Source organism: Leptodactylus fuscus, chromosome 9, assembly GCF_031893055.1.
Source record: "Leptodactylus fuscus isolate aLepFus1 chromosome 9, aLepFus1.hap2, whole genome shotgun sequence".
Taxonomy (NCBI): Eukaryota; Metazoa; Chordata; class Amphibia; order Anura; family Leptodactylidae; genus Leptodactylus; species Leptodactylus fuscus.
Window position 1 is genome coordinate 28975997 of NC_134273.1, and position 17000 is coordinate 28992996.

Consider the following 17000-nt stretch of genomic DNA (forward strand, 5'->3'; position numbering starts at 1 on the left):
TGATCAGAGAACATTTCATTGGAAATCCCAATGAGTGGCACAGGTTGTACGACAGCAGAGAACCTCACACTGTTCCCTTACCTGCCCCATTCAATGACAAACTGAATGATCTCCAGAAGATGATTATTCTGAGATGCCTTCGACCAGACAAGGTAAGGGATATGTAATGTTTTATTTTACCAGCGTGGTTTTTTTCTGCATAACTTTTCTTATATAGTCATCCTCTTTCTTTATGACCTGTTAGACCAGATTGGAGAGGCTTCTAATGGCTAACCCGGTTGGTCTATGTATTACATGGTCAGACATTCATTTGAAGGATTGGCTTCAGATATCTAGCCACTACATGGGACATGTGTGAAGATGAACTCCATGCATTTAGCTTAAGAATCCCCTAAATATCAGCTATTCTTGCCAGGTTACTGAAGACTGCACCATGGTGATCAGCTGATCATTGGGGTTACTTCAGTATAAAAAGGGATTGTTGTGATAAGATAATTCCTACAAAAATATATGTCGCTGAATAAAGTATTCTACATGGAATTAAAATGGTTCTAAATATTATATGTTATCAATTAGAAAATAATACGACGGATTAGAAGAGGTTATGAGTAAATGGTAAGCAGATGATAGCAAATAAACACTTTCAGAGTCACAGCAATGTGGAGAAACGATTTGTCATTACATAGCACTGTGGAGTTTACAGGGCTTGTCCGATGCCTTCTATTCATGACCTATCCTCAGGAAAAGTCATCAATAAGAGATCAGTGGAATCAGACACATAGGACCCCCGCTGATCAGCTGTTTGACGGGGACGTGGTGCTCATATGAGTTCCCTGACTTCTTCACTGCTTACAGTGCATGCTCTGTGGTTTATAGTGGCAGTGCAATAAAATTCCAGCCTCGCAGAATGGGAATGGGACAACGCTACACTTACATTTCATAGCCACTATGACACGGCACTACACGGCACTGATACAGGCTCCTTCAAACAGCTGATCAGCGGGTGTCCCAGGTCTCAAACCCCAACTAATCTCTTATTAATGACAGATCCTGAGGATAGGTCAACAGTAAAATGGAGTAGGACACCTCTCTAAGCCTATTGCTACACAGTTACTTTGACATTGACACATGTAGCACAGTCAAAGATGGCAATATTGACTTACCTGCATCGCATCTAATGGAAGTAAATGCAGTCGTGCTGTAGCTCCAACTCTGATGGAATTTTTTGGGACCATTATGTCACGGTAATGGTATCTTGAGAGCAGGTAATTCCAGTAAGACATCACTGGGATTTCTTGACATGCAATTTTGTGTTATGGAGAAGGTTTCTGTGTAGCCTTGGCATTATGGTTTACGTAACCAATATTTATTAAATCTCCTACTGTCTAACAATGAATGTGCATCTATTTGTCACTGATAGATGAGCCCGGCTGTGACTAACTACGTGACTGACAAACTTGGAAAGAAATTTGTTGAGCCACCTCCATTTGATTTATCCAAAAGCTATTTGGACTCTAATTCTACAATCCCCCTCATCTTTGTCTTATCTCCTGGAGCTGATCCTATGGCAAGTAAGTATGAAAAGGAATTCTTAGAATGTATACATCTTTATTACCACATGTAAGACCCAAATCTATAAACCTAAGGGCCGCTACTGATGTGCAACAGTCGCATGTGGCCACCAGTGATTGCATAAATTATACTATGTGATCATTGGCAGCTGCATACGGACAAGGCTTCGACCACATGTGGCTTCCATGAGTGTGCACCCTAATAACTCAAAGCAAGCCTATCTGCCATTCACTAGAACTGAATTTGCAGCACAATGAATTTATATCACACTTTACATGGTAGCATGACCGAAAGTGATGTATACTAACAGCCCTATAACTAGTGCATGATGCAGGCCACGCACAGTCCTTAGGTAAAGAATACAAAGTGCACATTCCCTTTGCACAATGACATTAATGGGGCTGAGTTACAATACCAAACATAGTCCTTGGCGTGGAGCAGTTTTAACAAAAAAACGGCTTTTTTACTCTTGTATAACCACTTTATGCATACTCTGCAGATTCAATATTTAGGAATATATGATATATCTGCTGCTGGTACCTTTTGACATTTACTATAAACAATTAAACGTTCTGTTTCAGGTTTGTTAAAGTTTGCCAATGACAAAAATATGGGAGGCGGTGACAAATTCCAAGCCATCTCCCTGGGTCAGGGACAGGGGCCAGTAGCGGCAAAAATGATAAAAGAGGCAGCAGCAAATGGGACATGGGTTTGTCTGCAGAATTGTCACCTGGCTGTATCCTGGATGCCAACATTGGAGAAGATCTGTGAGGAGTTCACCAGTGACACTTGTCACCCAGACTTCAGGCTGTGGTTAACTAGTTATCCTTCACCCAAGGTAAACCCGTCTTACGTATAATTCATTATTTTATGTGCTTGTAATACATAGTCCAGTCACATTAATGTGACCACCTGTCAAAATCCAAAATAACCAGCTTTGGCAGAGCGGACCCCTGCGAGACGTGCAAGAAGAGAGAGGATGTTGTGATGATGGTCACTGGGATGTTGAGCCATGCCGACTCCAGTTCCGTGGCCAGCTGCGCTAGGTTATGCGATTGAGCATCCATGGCACGAACAACCCGATCAAGGTGGTCCCACAGATTCTCGATTGGGTTCAAGTCTGGGGAATTTGCTAGCCAAGGGAGTACAGTAAACTCATCCTGCTGCTGCTCAAACCACGCATGTACACGCGAGCTTTATGACACGTCACATTGTCCTGCTGGTAGATGCCATCATCCTGAGGAAAAACAATTCACATGTAGGGGTGAACATGGTCCGCAAGGATAGACGCATACTTGTGTTGATCCATCGTGCCTTCCACAATGATGAGTGCACCCAGATGGCTGATGACACGTGCCTTCTGTGATTGGTTATTTGACGTAGGCGTAGTCATGTTAATATGACTGGACTGTGCATATCTTCAGATGACATTTACTGCCAGACAGACCAACCTTACATGGGCCAATTATCAGGAGATTGGGTATAGGTGCCAGCTATCAGCTACTTGTTTGTTAGGTATTTGCACCTTTTTGCGGCCCTATAAAATCATAGTCTTTGGCAGGTCCTGAGGGTAAGGCTGGCTTCATATGACCTAGCTCAGGCTTGGAAGCCAAAGTCTTTGTATCAACTACATTTACAGGCTGAAGTGACCTGCTAGTCCTATGATAATGCTTCCACTTAACCACATAGATTTCGGAGAATCCTGTCACCCTGCAAGTTGCTTTTAGGTTTCTTTAACTTGTTCACATATGTATAAAGGTAAAAAACCAGGGCTTCAGCTCAGTTCAGGTGCCAGACTTTAGTTACCCAGTCTGGACAATATTTCTTCTCTGTCCTCAGTTTCCAGTGACCATTCTCCAAAATGGAGTGAAGATGACAAATGAGCCCCCGACCGGACTGAGACTGAACTTGCTGCAGTCATATCTGACCGACCCAATTTCTGACCCCCAATTCTTCCATGCATGCCCAGGGAAAGAGCAAGTAAGAGATGTTTTCCAAATATCTAATGTATGAGAGCTACACATGTAATAGGACATATTTGTCTAACTCTGTGCTGTCATTGGCTTCAGGTATGGGAGAAGCTGCTTTATGGGGTGTGTTTCTTCCATGCTTTGGTTCAAGAAAGGAAGAAGTTTGGTCCTCTGGGATGGAACATTCCTTATGGATTTAATGAGTCTGACCTGAGAATCAGCATTCGCCAGCTACAGGTGACTGTTTTACATCTTATATCACAATTTACATGATCACACTTTCCATAGTAGCATGACCAAAAGTGATGTATACTGACATTACCTTTAATACACCCTCCACTTCAAATAACACATCCCTTTAAGCACTCCCACTTTCAAATCATATATATGGGACAGTACAGTGGCTATATTGGCGGTTTTCTGCATACACACACATATGCTGTTTCAATTGCAGGTGGAAAATCCTCAGAATACTAAGGTAGCAGAAAATTAGATGAGATTTTAATCTGTGCCATCTCCACATTGTAATACGTCCATTCATTCTATGGATTTTCACAGCAGATTTAATCCTTTGCAATGCATAGAATAAAATCTTTTGCAAATCCACATGATATGATTTTTGCTCAGTTTCCACAATAGATCTTTACCGCAGCCCCCAATGGGTGAATTTATACCTATTAAATAGCATTTGCTTGTGTTTGTAGTAGCAATTTTGTTTTCTCATTTCAGCTCTTTGTGAATGACTATGAGCACGTACCATTTGAGGCCATCTCTTACCTAACTGGAGAGTGTAACTACGGAGGTCGTGTGACTGATGACTGGGATCGGCGCCTCCTGCTGACCACTCTGACAGATTTTTATAATAATGACATAATAGATAATCCCCGCTATTCCTTCTCTCCAAGTGGCCACTACCTAGCCCCACCTAAAGGCACTTATGAGGATTACATTGAATTCATCAAGGTGATTCACACTTGGCCTACACATATATTACTGTCTTGGATTTTACTACCATTGTTAGTATTTCTGAACACACTCATCTTCACACATAGGATTGTTTTTAGAAAATGTATCAGCTTCCATACATGTCAGAGAAAAGACATCTGAAGTAATAGAGTTTCTAAAGTGAAGGGGGCCTCCCGATTACCCCCCAACAGATTATCTGGGGGAAAGAAGGGATAAGTCACCATCAGAGGTGTCTGGCAGCAGCTAACTCCCCTTTCTCCAATGAGTACACATACAGATTCAACCTAACCAAACATGTATGTGTATGGGGTAGTGAGGAGGAGTAGCCTTCACCTGAACCACCATTTGGCCAATAGCTATGGAAGGTGCATGGAAAACCTTAATTCATGGCAATCTTTTAATGTGTCAGATGACAACTGCACAGCCTGACATGTATTATAATGGTAATGTCTCAAGGCCCCTGGCCACCAATCACATGCAGTTCTTATTAATCCCAAAATATTACAGTTACTATATAGTTATAGTTGTAGTCTACATATGAAGTTGAGAGACTTTGTAAACTCAATGCAAAATGTTAATTGTGTTGATCCTGATTCACAGTCATTATATACCAAAATTGTATTCAGAAATCTATTGGATTATCACGAGCAGTGTAGAAGGTCAGTTTTGATAGATTTCGTCTCACTCAGTTAGCAAGGAATGCTGAGAAATTTCAGCTCTGGATACAGCAGAATTCTGACACAATGAAACAAGACCTTGACATAACCTTCTCGAATCCTATTAGCAAAGGAATCTGCAAATGGACACCATCAGTTCTCTACCTCTCACAGCCTGTTCTGTTCTCTACACAGAACATCTTATATACGGATTCCTTACTTCTTATTTTCTGTCTGGCAGAGACTCCCGTTCAGTCAGCATCCTGAGGTTTTTGGATTGCATGAAAATGTTGACATATCAAAGGATCTTCAGCAAACGAAAACCATCTTTGAATCCTTGCTGCTGACTCAGGGGGGCGGTCGCCAAGGAGGGTCATCCGGGGCCAGTGATAACACCCTGTACGAAATAGCTAATGATATACTCAGCAAGGTGAGAGTCGCACATTATATGCAAATTAACATAAACTAATATGAAATATATGATGGATTTATTTTGATGTTTAAAGGGGTTTTTCAGAATGTTGATATCAATGAACTATCACTAGGATTGGTCATCAATTTCACATCATTTGGGGTCCAACACCCTGCCAACCCAATTAATCTCCTTCACAAGCCAGTGAATCTCAAGCCCTGTTTGTAGCTCAGTCCCATTCAGGTGAATGAGGCTGAGCTGTAGTACCAAGCATAGCCACTATACAATGTACGGCGCTGTGTTGAAGAGGTCACAGTTCTCATCCATATTCTGCAGTCTCATCAAACAGCTGATGGGGGTCTCAGGTGTTGGACCCCACTGATCTGATATTGATACGCTTTCCTAGGGCTATATTATCAATGTTATAATCTTGATAAATCCATTTAAATACTACTCGCTCATCTCTATAAATAACTGAGCATTGATCATATAGAGGGGAATGACCATATCATGTGTATTTCTGCAGCTTCCTAAGGATTTCGACATTGAAGCAGCTTTGCAGAAGTTCCCAGTGCGATATGAAGAGAGTATGAACACCGTACTGGTGCAGGAGATGGAGAGGTTTAACAAGTACAACAGAGTTCATCTTTTTCATTTGTTTTTGAAACAGTTCTTACTAAATCTGTCAGATTGGTCCTTCCCCATCCACTTTTCTGACCGCTTTTGAAAATTGTCTAAAAATTAAAAAGTTACAAATTTTTGCTTGGAAACAGACGCAAATCACTCATCAAAGTCCCCCATTGTGTCTAATTTACACTTTTGTTATCTTGTGCTCTGAAGATGACAGTGTTATAAAACTAATATTATAATTACTGTATACATTTACAGGGTTTTACCACCAGGTGGCGCACTGATGCCTGTCAAATAACTCAATAATTACACATGTTCAGTATGACATACTGTAGATTATATGTCATCATAGTAAAATTCCTTTAATTCGTCCTACGGAAAATTTGATAAACCAGATAAGCCAGTGGTTCTTAACCTTGTTTGAGGTACTGAACCCACCAGTTTCATATGCACATTCACCGAACCCTTCTTTAGTGGTAAATCAAATATGATTTTTTTCCAAATTCAAGACATAGGTATATGTTTTTTTACTGGTACACAAAATGAGCCACGCATAGGGCCTAGGGTTCGATCGAACACTGGTTAAGAACCACTGAGATAGTTAGAACACCTATTAAATATGCTTGCACTTTGCATGTACCATTCAGGATAATAAATCTTGTTTTATTCCAGCTTAATCCGTACTATAAGGACAACGCTACAGAACCTACAGAAAGCTATCAAAGGCCTGGTTGTAATGGATTCAGAGCTGGAGGCCCTGTCTGGCAGCTTAATTGTAGGGAAGGTTCCTGAAACGTGGGCAAAGCGCTCGTACCCCAGTTTAAAACCTCTTGGAAGTTACATCAATGATTTCCTGGCCCGTCTTAAATTCCTACAGGTGAGTATAAGGGTAATGTTCATTGCACAGACCGCAAACAGATCTCCATCTACTATAAAGAGAAGACATTGGCTCCTTCAGGTTTTCTTCTTATGGCATTACTCACAACCAGGTGATGGATAAGGCTGAGTTCAGATGGAGTATTTTGGTCAGGAGTCTGATGCAGATTCCGTGTCAAAATCCTGACCAAAAAACCCCATCTGAACTCAGCCTTAGAGTGGTGTTGGGCAGGAAAAAACTGATGGCGCCCCTTAAAGTTTTTTTTAGGACTTTTATATTGAACCTTTAGGATAGTTCTTATTCTCTGAATGCCAAGGACAGAACTATACATATTGTAGGGGCTGTGTTTGTTATTGCATGTCAGTCCCATTCACTTGAATGGGTCTGAGCTGCTGCAGTATCATATGACTGATGAACTTGACGTCATCAGTATCAGCACTTCAACCGACTGATCAGCAGGTGTTCTAGTTGTACCCCCACTGATCACATATTGATGGATGTTAAGTAAGTTTATAAGTTCTGGAAAAGCCCTTTAACTAACCCCTCGTTCACATCTGCATTTGGTAATCCTTTCGGAGAGTGCGTATGGGGACCCCCCGAATGGACTACCAAACGCACTGGCAAGCGGTGTGCAGTGAAAACACGCGGACTCCATAGACTATAATGGGTCGGTGTGCTTTCCGCGTGCTGCCCACACGAATCATGCAGACATGAAAGTAGATCACGAAGTACTTTTCGGTCCGCATGTTCCGTGCATAGATTATAATGGGGTCCGTGTGCTTTCACTGCACACCGCTTGGCAATGCGTTTGGTATTCCGTTCAGGGCGGTCCCCATGCGGGCTTCCCAAATGGATTACCAAACACAGATGTGAACGAAGGGTAACACAGGCGCCTCTTTGGTCTGGAGATGAGCGGAGTGCCCAGAAGGCTTAGACCCACACCAGTGTGTATTGACATTCACAGACAGCATAGACATCTATTGCACCATATGGATAGGTTATGTTTTAGTGTATACCATTGCATAGGATTTCATTACACTATACATGATATACAGTATATGCTTCTGGTTTCTTGCAGACTTGGTTTGATAATGGAAAGCCTCATGTCTTCTGGCTCTCAGGATTCTTCTTCACACAAGCATTTTTAACTGGTGCCATGCAGAATTATGCCAGGAAATACAGAATCCCTATTGACTTGCTAGGTTATGAATTTCAGGTGAGTTCACATTAAGTAAACTAATCTGTAAGGATTTATCTAGTATTGCATATCTAATGTCATAGTTCGGGTAAAATGTTTGCAACAACATTTCAGGGTAAAGGGGCTCTCGCAGGGTAAACATCAATGACATATTATTAGGATATGTCATCAGTATCCAATTGGCAGGGGTCCAACTTCTGTAGTGAAGTGGCAGTAATGCTTGGAAAGCTCCAGTTCCTCGCCATCTTCAATTTCTATTTGCTTCATTTTCTATTTTGGCCAGACAGCTGCAGAAAGTTGCTATTCATTCTAATGCTTAGGTGGGGTCACCATGTTTGGTCCCCAACTAATCAGACATTGATAGTATATAAGATAAGATAATCCTTTAATAGTCCCACAATGGGGAAATTTCAGTGATACAGTTTCATAGATGGTACAGTAGTATATAACAAGAGAGAAACACATAGAAGCTCATGGCAGATAGAGAAATCCTAGGAATCATAGCAACTAAAAAGAAAGAAACACAGACACACTGCAGGATCATTTAGTTCTCTGTGTGAAGTGATGTTACTAATACAGCTTGACCGTGGTTGGAGGACATGAGGAGGGGGGGGTCACAGCATGTAGATATAACAGGCAAAAAACATTTTTTTGCAGAGGTGGGGGACATATGCAGCTATCATGATAACATGTGGCAGTTCCTTTGATAGGTGGTGAGATCTCATGCTCACAGCTGGTAGTTCGGTATCTTGCATCAGCGCTATTGTCCATTAACCAGAAAAAAAATGCCCCAAAATATCCTTCATCACAAGCCCCCCTCCTCCTTTCTTCTTTACCACTGTGTTCTACTGCCCAGAGAGGTCTGAAGCCATCCAGGTAGACAGGGTGCTGCTCTCTTGCCAAGCTTCCATAAACACATGGGTAGGTGGGTGATTGTAGGTTCCCAGGTTGTAACAGAGTCCCATGTGTCCACAGTAAAAGAAAGAAATACCAGTCAGCTGTAGGTATCTTCACACATCAGCAATAGACTCCAAAAATCATCTCCTTGAAAAGAAGACGTCCACACTTCCATGTAGGTTTCTCCTCCATGCCACATGGCGTCCATGCTGTCCTTAGCTCCTGGGGGGGATGGTAACAGGCACATGTCCAGGTCTTGAGTCATTGTCCATGCTTAACAATAGAAACAAAAGGAAAAAAATACTCCACAGGATCTTCCATTCGATTTATAGTTGCTAATTCATAGTGCTAGTTTGCTTGGTTACAGGATTCTTGAAGATACAGAGAAAAAGAGTGAAAAAGGAAAGATAAAGGTTGCTCCCAGCTTGGAGCACTGTATCAGGCAGCCAGCCACTCAGGGGGCGGCGCCAGGAATTATGCTGGCGATATGTCATTATCACCTTGTATGAGACCCCCCCGTCCTTAAATCTGTATAAAATATGGGCTAACTATGCAAACACTTTACTTATATAGTATAGATTTTCTATCTATTAAGTCATATTTTCTTCTCCTGTCACTTCCAAAGTGAAGTTAAATATTGCGCTGGTTCTTACCTAAAATGTGAACTAAACTAAGGGCAGGTTCACATCTGCGCCCCGGTCTCCGCTTTCAGGTTTCCGTCTTCTCCCCAAGAAACTGGACAGGAGACGGAAACCGGCAGTCATTTTTCAAACCCATTCATTTGAATGGGTTTGCAAAGTGTCCGCCCGTGAGTGCCTGTGAGCGTTTTATGGTCTCTGCAGCGAAACCGTTTTTGTTTATTTTTTAACTGGACACAAAGTCGGTAATGCAGGACTTTTGTGTCTGGTTTAAAAAAAACAGTGTTTTATAGTGTCTTATAGCTCTCATGAGCCATATAATGCCTTATTTACTGTATGTCATAAACTAATAGAGCTGCCTTTGACCAGGTTCTGCCTGTGGACACTTCTGACACATCACCAGAAGATGGAGTCTACATTAATGGGTTGTTCTTAGATGGAGCTCGCTGGGACAGGAAGAGGTCAGTGGCTGCAAGTTATGAATCATTTATAGAATGACACTTTATATTTATTATTGAGAGTCAAGACAAAAATTGTTGTTAAATGGCTCGGCTACTCGAAAGAAGACCAAGATATTAGTCATGAGCAATCCCCTTAGGCCTCGTTCACACAGGGCACGGGACCACGTATTTTGGTCCTGATTCTGATGTGGGAAGCTGAGTTACAGTAGGACCAAAATGCACCTGTTGTGGCTTCCGACAGTCCTGGCTTTCCACTCCGGCGTAGGCCCAAAAGAATGGGCCTAGTGCTAAGGGTGCGGTCGCGAGATGGACGCCGGGGCTGACTCAGCCACGAAATCTGCCTGAAGAAAGGGCAGCTCACTTCTTATATTCCTTGAGCCGGAACATACCACTAGCGCAAAAAAGAAGGCTACCGGTCTACATAGACCTCTATTGTGAGAGGGCTGATTCGGAGGTGGATTCGGCATCAGTATCCGCCCCCTATTGCCCCGTGTGAACGAGCCCTTAGACTCTGCGTTTTACTATACCTTAAGCCATTACACATCAGTTTATGGAGTTTCTAAAATGTGCTGGGAATCTAGGCTGTAAAGATTCTCCCAAAATCAATGAGTACCTGATCATTAGAAAGAAGTCTGGGTCCATTCAAAAAACCCATCTAAAAAAAATGAACATTTATATGATTGTATAAATAACTAAAATAATAGACAACATATCTTATGTCATTATCTTATATTATCCTCACCAGTGGAGTACTCACAGAACAGCACCCCAAAATCCTGTTTGATTCTGTGCCGATAATCTGGATTAAGCCAAGTAAGTGCAAGATGATGAAATATTATAATGTACTGTATACGGGTATAAAATCCTCAGAAAGGTTATGTCGGCCATATAGAGATGTTGTAAAAGGTCCACCATGCCTCAACTCTGCCAGAAAGTGTCACGTGCCCCCTGCCAGTACACAGCCCAACCTGGGGATATATCCAAGGCCGCCATGGTGATTCGCCAAATGGTCGATCTCAGGCTGCCTGGGCTATACAGTTGTCTCATGGGCCAACCTCAACTCGGCTGAAACAAAGTCACCGCTCCATAGTGATCTGTGATGACGTCACTTTCAGCCCCATATATTCCCATCCTCTCAGCATCATTAGCATCAGATCGCCATTAGTTTACATAGCGATCAATGTAAAAGCTATCAGATCCATTTCTGCAGACATGCTACCTTTTGTACACTTTGGCTAGTTGATAGAAGCTGTGAATGAGGCCATCTCTATTTAAAAATGGGTTTTCAGACCCAGTGGGATTTCTTTCATGCAGTGAAACATTTGCCATTGACACCTACAACCTTGTCTTTAATAGTTTTCAAGCAACCTATTAATACTTAGTCTCCACCGCAGTTGTATACTGTAATCCTCCATCTTCATCTCCTTCATTGGCCCCTCTGACCTTACTCAAGCACTCATTAGAAAAAAAAAATCTGTCTCCCGTCTTGTCTTTCACAGGAGGATTGTGTAGTACAATATAGGAGAAGAATTTGTTGTTTAATCTTCACATGATTTGGAATCTGGAAGACTTCCACAAGGAGACATTACTGTACTGGCAAAACCTCAGTGTTAGATATAGAAGGTTGTCTTAGCAGGGAAGATATGAGCGACCCTGCAGCTGTCCCTATTACTTCACCCTCTGCCAGGATAAGATTTATTGCACATTTTATGTCTTTATTCTGCTGGGTCAGATGCATATCAGGAGCTCTGTGTTGTTATTTTATATCAGCCAAGCATACATATGATTTAATAAGTTATTGGGCCACCTTTGTCCTTCCCCATGCATTATAATGCCTGGCATTACACTATACATTGACAGTAGGAGTTCTTAGTTAATCTATGCTCAGTATCATTCGCATATACATTTTACTGGTCATAATCCCGATTGTTGATCATAGTACACAGGGCAACAAACGACAGCACAAAAATCAGCTTTCTCGGCAGCATATCATCCTGTGGAAACAATGGCTGCCCTACTGACAATATGCAAACTGTATGGAAGTGACAAATTGAGAGCTGAGCTGCAGTACCAGCACTTGGCCACTATGCAGAGCATGGAGCCAACTCCTTCCAACCCCCATTTGAGTAAAGTATAAGAAGGGGTCCCAAACAACCGATCCGTGTGTGATATTTATGACCCGTCCTAAGGATAGGCCCTAAAAAATAATTCCTGAACAACCTCTTTAGATATTGCTCACACTCCCATACAGTTTGCATCAGACTTTGTAGAAGGCCCATTAAATGAGCACTTATCAGCTTGTTATATCAATGATTGGCGATCATTTGGGCAGGGATTCTGTGCATGTAAGTCTGCCTTACGCCACTGAGTATATAGATGAGTATCTAAACATATATTCATGCATATAGCTTTAAACCTCCGTGTAGTCTGATCCTGCATTCACGCCCCCTTCCTTCGCTACGCTGCTTCTTATTAACATACGGTATATTTTGGTACATTAGCAAAAAGTAGAAGATGGAAGGAAGGGAATATGACTGCCGGATCAGACTACACATGGTTTATTTGTAGTCTGTTATCATGGAGATGCATAGGTCTGCATACAAGCTGTAGTCACAATCAATTTTAATCAAGATTTTTTGGAAAATTGCTTCGTTTTCATCTTAGATGTATGAAAAAGATTGGTTGATAAAATATGCATGGGTTCCATAGCAGTAACACTGAGCTTTAGTGTCTAATACTGAATGCTGAGTTCCCGGTGACCTCCGTGCTGCTGTATATACAACGCGTTACACATGTCCGGAACGTTCAGCATCCTAATGTGACTACCCGGCCTTGCTCAGCAGACTGTGTTATAAGGCTACATTACAATTACTACACTGACAGATACATGTGGTCAGCTGTACAAAGAATGTAACACATGCAGATATACAGGAAATCAGCTCCTCGCAACCGTGCGCCCACCAAGGAGCCCGATAACAAGGAGATGAGGCTCAAAGCGTATATGGAGATTTAGATGTAGATTAAAAATTATGCCTTCTGCTGATCCTGCGTTACAGCCGGGGTTATTGTCCAGAACTACATTCACAATTCTGCAGCCTTCAGAGCTGAAATCATATTACATTTTTTGGTTCAGTGTCTGCACCCGACAAAGGGAAAAATGTGTATCCCACTGCGTTATAGGAGTTCATGTGAGCTGTTAGGGGAGTCTCTGACAACAATCCTGTCCACTATTTCCAATGACAACCAGCAGATCTAAATTATAAGAAAAACCGATCACACACACTTTAGACCAGGGGTAGGGAACGTGTGGCTCTCCAGCTGTTGCAAAACTGCAACTCCCAGCATGCATAGTTGCTCTTCTGTTCTTGGAACTCCCATGGAAGTGAATGGAGCATGTTGGGAGTTGTAGTTTCACAGCAGCTGTGACCCTGCTGTTGTAGTTTCACAGCAGCCCTATCCCTGCTTTAGATCAATGTTACCTGAACTAGCCGATTTTTTCTTTCGATACGTGGTACATGGGAGCAGCCCAGCAGAGGAGTCCGTATCCTCCCTAGTGAAATATGCATATAGGACCAGGACTGATCCAAGTATATGGGCCTTACATTACTCCAATATAAGCCTCTGATTTCATATGGGGCGCTCTTCTTTCAGATTCTATATGCATAGCTGCATACACACGGCACATGGTAGAGCCTGTACACAGCACACCAGGGCCATACAGCTCCATAATAAAGGACTTTATGACCTCGATGTACTGTCATACAGTCTCTGTGCACATATCACTACCATGTAGAGAAAATATAGAACACGCCTGGCCTCATGTATTAATGATATAAGACAGAGGGCTGGAAAGTGATGGATATGAGCCTGGTATACAGGGTGTGATGAGATTGGCCGCCATGCATCTACCTATGTGAGCTAAACGGAACAAAGACATCCAATTCACTGATATTCTTCTGCATATATTTTATTTTCATTTTAGATAAAAAGTCAGACATAAAAAAGACGCAGTCCTATGTGTGTCCACTCTACAAGACCAGTGAGCGGAAGGGGACACTGTCCACCACAGGACATTCCACCAACTTCGTCATCGCAATGCTGCTGCCTACAGAGAAGCCTGTCCAGCACTGGATAAAGAGAGGTGTCGCTCTCCTGTGCCAGCTCGATGACTGAACAAAACCCATATTGTATTCATTTAATCTGTGTTTCTGTTATTGAACTGAAAGAATTCTTAATCTTAAAGGGAACCTCTCAGCAGAACAGCCTTCCCATGACCTCCATGGGTGTATTAAATGGCGACTTTGCCACAGCCTTGCATATGGGCGCAGTGGTCAGGAGATCCTATTGTTCTGACATCTTCCTTTGCCTTTGGAGAAGTCTTTCACACAAGTCTGCTTCAAATAGACTCTCCATGGATCCAAATTTGTTCGGGTGACATTTCTGAGGTCCATTCAGACAGGTCACTTGTTTCATATTTAATGCTGCAACATTGGGATTGGAGGCCTGAGCCCCCTAAAGCTGAGGCCACACGTTGTGGAAAGGTGGTGTGTGTGTGTGGGTGTGGGTGTGTGTGTGTGTGTGTCTGTGTGTGTGTCTGTGTGTGTGTCTGTGTGTGTGTCTGTGTGTGTGTCTGTGTGTGTGTGTGTGTGTGTGTGTGTGTGTGTGTGTCAGATTTTGCTGCAGTTTTTTAGCCAAACCCAAGACGGCTTTAAAAGTAATGGGAAATATCTACTAAGTTCTTATACTTCTACCTTCTGCTAAATCCACTGCTGGCTTTGGCTCAAAAACCGCAGCAAAATCTGGTAGAGTAAAATTTTTAAAAAAGAAAGGATACCCACCTACCCCCCTCCCTTCATTGTGGTATTGGATACCCTGTTCCACAATGCACACACTAGCTGGGCTGGAAGTGAAGTAGCTGAGGTGACCGCTATGACCTCAAAGGTCTATGTTGGGTACCGGTGATGTCACTGCTAATATGTCACCAATACCAAGTGATTAGTTTTAGAGGTCACTTATGGCCCAGCTAATATAAGCACAGAATGGAACAGGAGACCTGATGTGTAACAGGTTCTTTTTTGATTTTATCCTGGCTTTACCTGGGTTATTTCAGTTTGACCCTTTTAATAATAACATGTTAGAACAGACCCATAATAGACAGATGTATAAACAGTCCACTTTTATCTTATTTGACTCCAACATGCACACTCGGCCAAGCAGTGCATGTGTGCTGGACAGGCACTGGAGGATGGCGCTGTTAAACATCTCTGGCAGGGGTTTATAGTCTATGGGGTCCGTGTTCTTTTGCTGCACACCGTTTGCCAATGCATTCAATAGTCCCTTCAGGAAGGTCCCCATGCGGACTCCCCCAAATAGATTACCGATGCTGATTTGAACCAGGCCTAAGATCCTTTGTTTTCCCCAACATCTGCCATTGAAGGAGAGTTGGGATAACCCCATACACATTTAATGGTCAAGATCGACAAGTGATCCATTCCATGATACTTATGTATATATGTCTCAACATAAACATAACCTGGGGGGGCCACACGGTGGCTCAGTGGTTAGCACTGCAGCCTTGCAGCACTGGAGTCCTGGTGTTCAAATCCCGCCAAGGGCAAAAAAACCATCTGCAAGGAGTTTGTATGTTCTCCCCGTGTTTGCATGGATTTCCATGTGATATTCCAAAGACATACTGATAGGGAAAAAATGTACATTGTGATCTCTATGTGGGGCTCACAAGCTACAAGTTAAAATAAATAAATAAACATAACCTGAAGTCTCTAACAGTGTGATTTTATATATGATGTTCTGTATGTAAAGTTTAAAATGGATTGTCCAGGATTAGAAAAATATGGCTGCTTTCTTCCAGAGTTGTGTTAGATGCTTGAGAAGAACCCACCCCCTTCCTCTTCTCCTTTAAAATGAATGAAGTTAAGCTGCAATACCAGACACAACCCAGGCACATGTGCAACACTTTTCTGGAAGAAAGCCGCCATGTTTTTCTAATCCCTAATAACTCCTTTAGGCCAGTTTCCCACAAGTGGTTATGGTGCATGAGATATGGACAAAATGTGTATTTATGTTACCAAATGCTGAGCCGGGAGCAATCTCCAAGTATCATAGTCATGTGTGATGTGAGAAGTCCCTGCTTTCCTGCGGCACTACTGTCCACATACACAGAATAATAAAGCCAAGGGGGAGCAGGAACTCTTAGCAGAATAGAAGACTATGATACTGGGAGTCCGGATCCTGGCTCAGGGTTCAATCCACAAAATAAAGCCAGCTTCCAGTTGGTGTCTAAGGCTAGGGCCATATGGCGACTTTGGCTGCGACTCCCGTCATTTATAAGATCTCCGTGTCCCCCCTCGTTCACATCTGCATTGGTATTCCATTTGTGGGAGTCTGCATGGGGACCCCCCGAACGGAATACTGAACACAGATGTGAACCAAGGGTCACCCCGTGGCTGCTTTACTCATGTTAGTGAATGGAGTCGCATTGTGTGTGTCCCAGTTCTAGATTTTGCGGCCGCAAAATTACGGGCGCAAAATTACGCACCATATACGATCATAACTCCCATTGAAATCAATGGGATCTTTTTGACGTGCAAACTGCTGACACGCGTATACGTGCCATATTGCGCGCCACTTTACACCGTGTGAACTCCCCCTAACTGTGTCTGTGCGGCAGAGGACCTCAGAGGTTGTCCAGGAATGGAAACTATG

General features: G+C 42.6%; 1 protein-coding gene across 1 annotated transcript in view; it reads left to right on the forward strand.

Moving 5' to 3' along the window:
* The window catches only part of DNAH12 (dynein axonemal heavy chain 12), a 59643-nt gene extending 45193 nt beyond the window's left edge, over window positions 1-14450 (forward strand). Inside the window, exons 61-73 of the mRNA XM_075286770.1 lie at window positions 8-152; window positions 1421-1571; window positions 2154-2410; window positions 3412-3552; window positions 3642-3779; window positions 4272-4505; window positions 5406-5594; window positions 6103-6206; window positions 6879-7083; window positions 8162-8299; window positions 10186-10277; window positions 11023-11090; window positions 14260-14450. Of these exons, the coding sequence (XP_075142871.1) occupies window positions 8-152; window positions 1421-1571; window positions 2154-2410; window positions 3412-3552; window positions 3642-3779; window positions 4272-4505; window positions 5406-5594; window positions 6103-6206; window positions 6879-7083; window positions 8162-8299; window positions 10186-10277; window positions 11023-11090; window positions 14260-14450 (2053 nt within the window). The remainder of the gene's footprint in view (window positions 1-7; window positions 153-1420; window positions 1572-2153; window positions 2411-3411; window positions 3553-3641; window positions 3780-4271; window positions 4506-5405; window positions 5595-6102; window positions 6207-6878; window positions 7084-8161; window positions 8300-10185; window positions 10278-11022; window positions 11091-14259) is intronic.
* Window positions 14451-17000: the final 2550 nt, after the last annotated feature.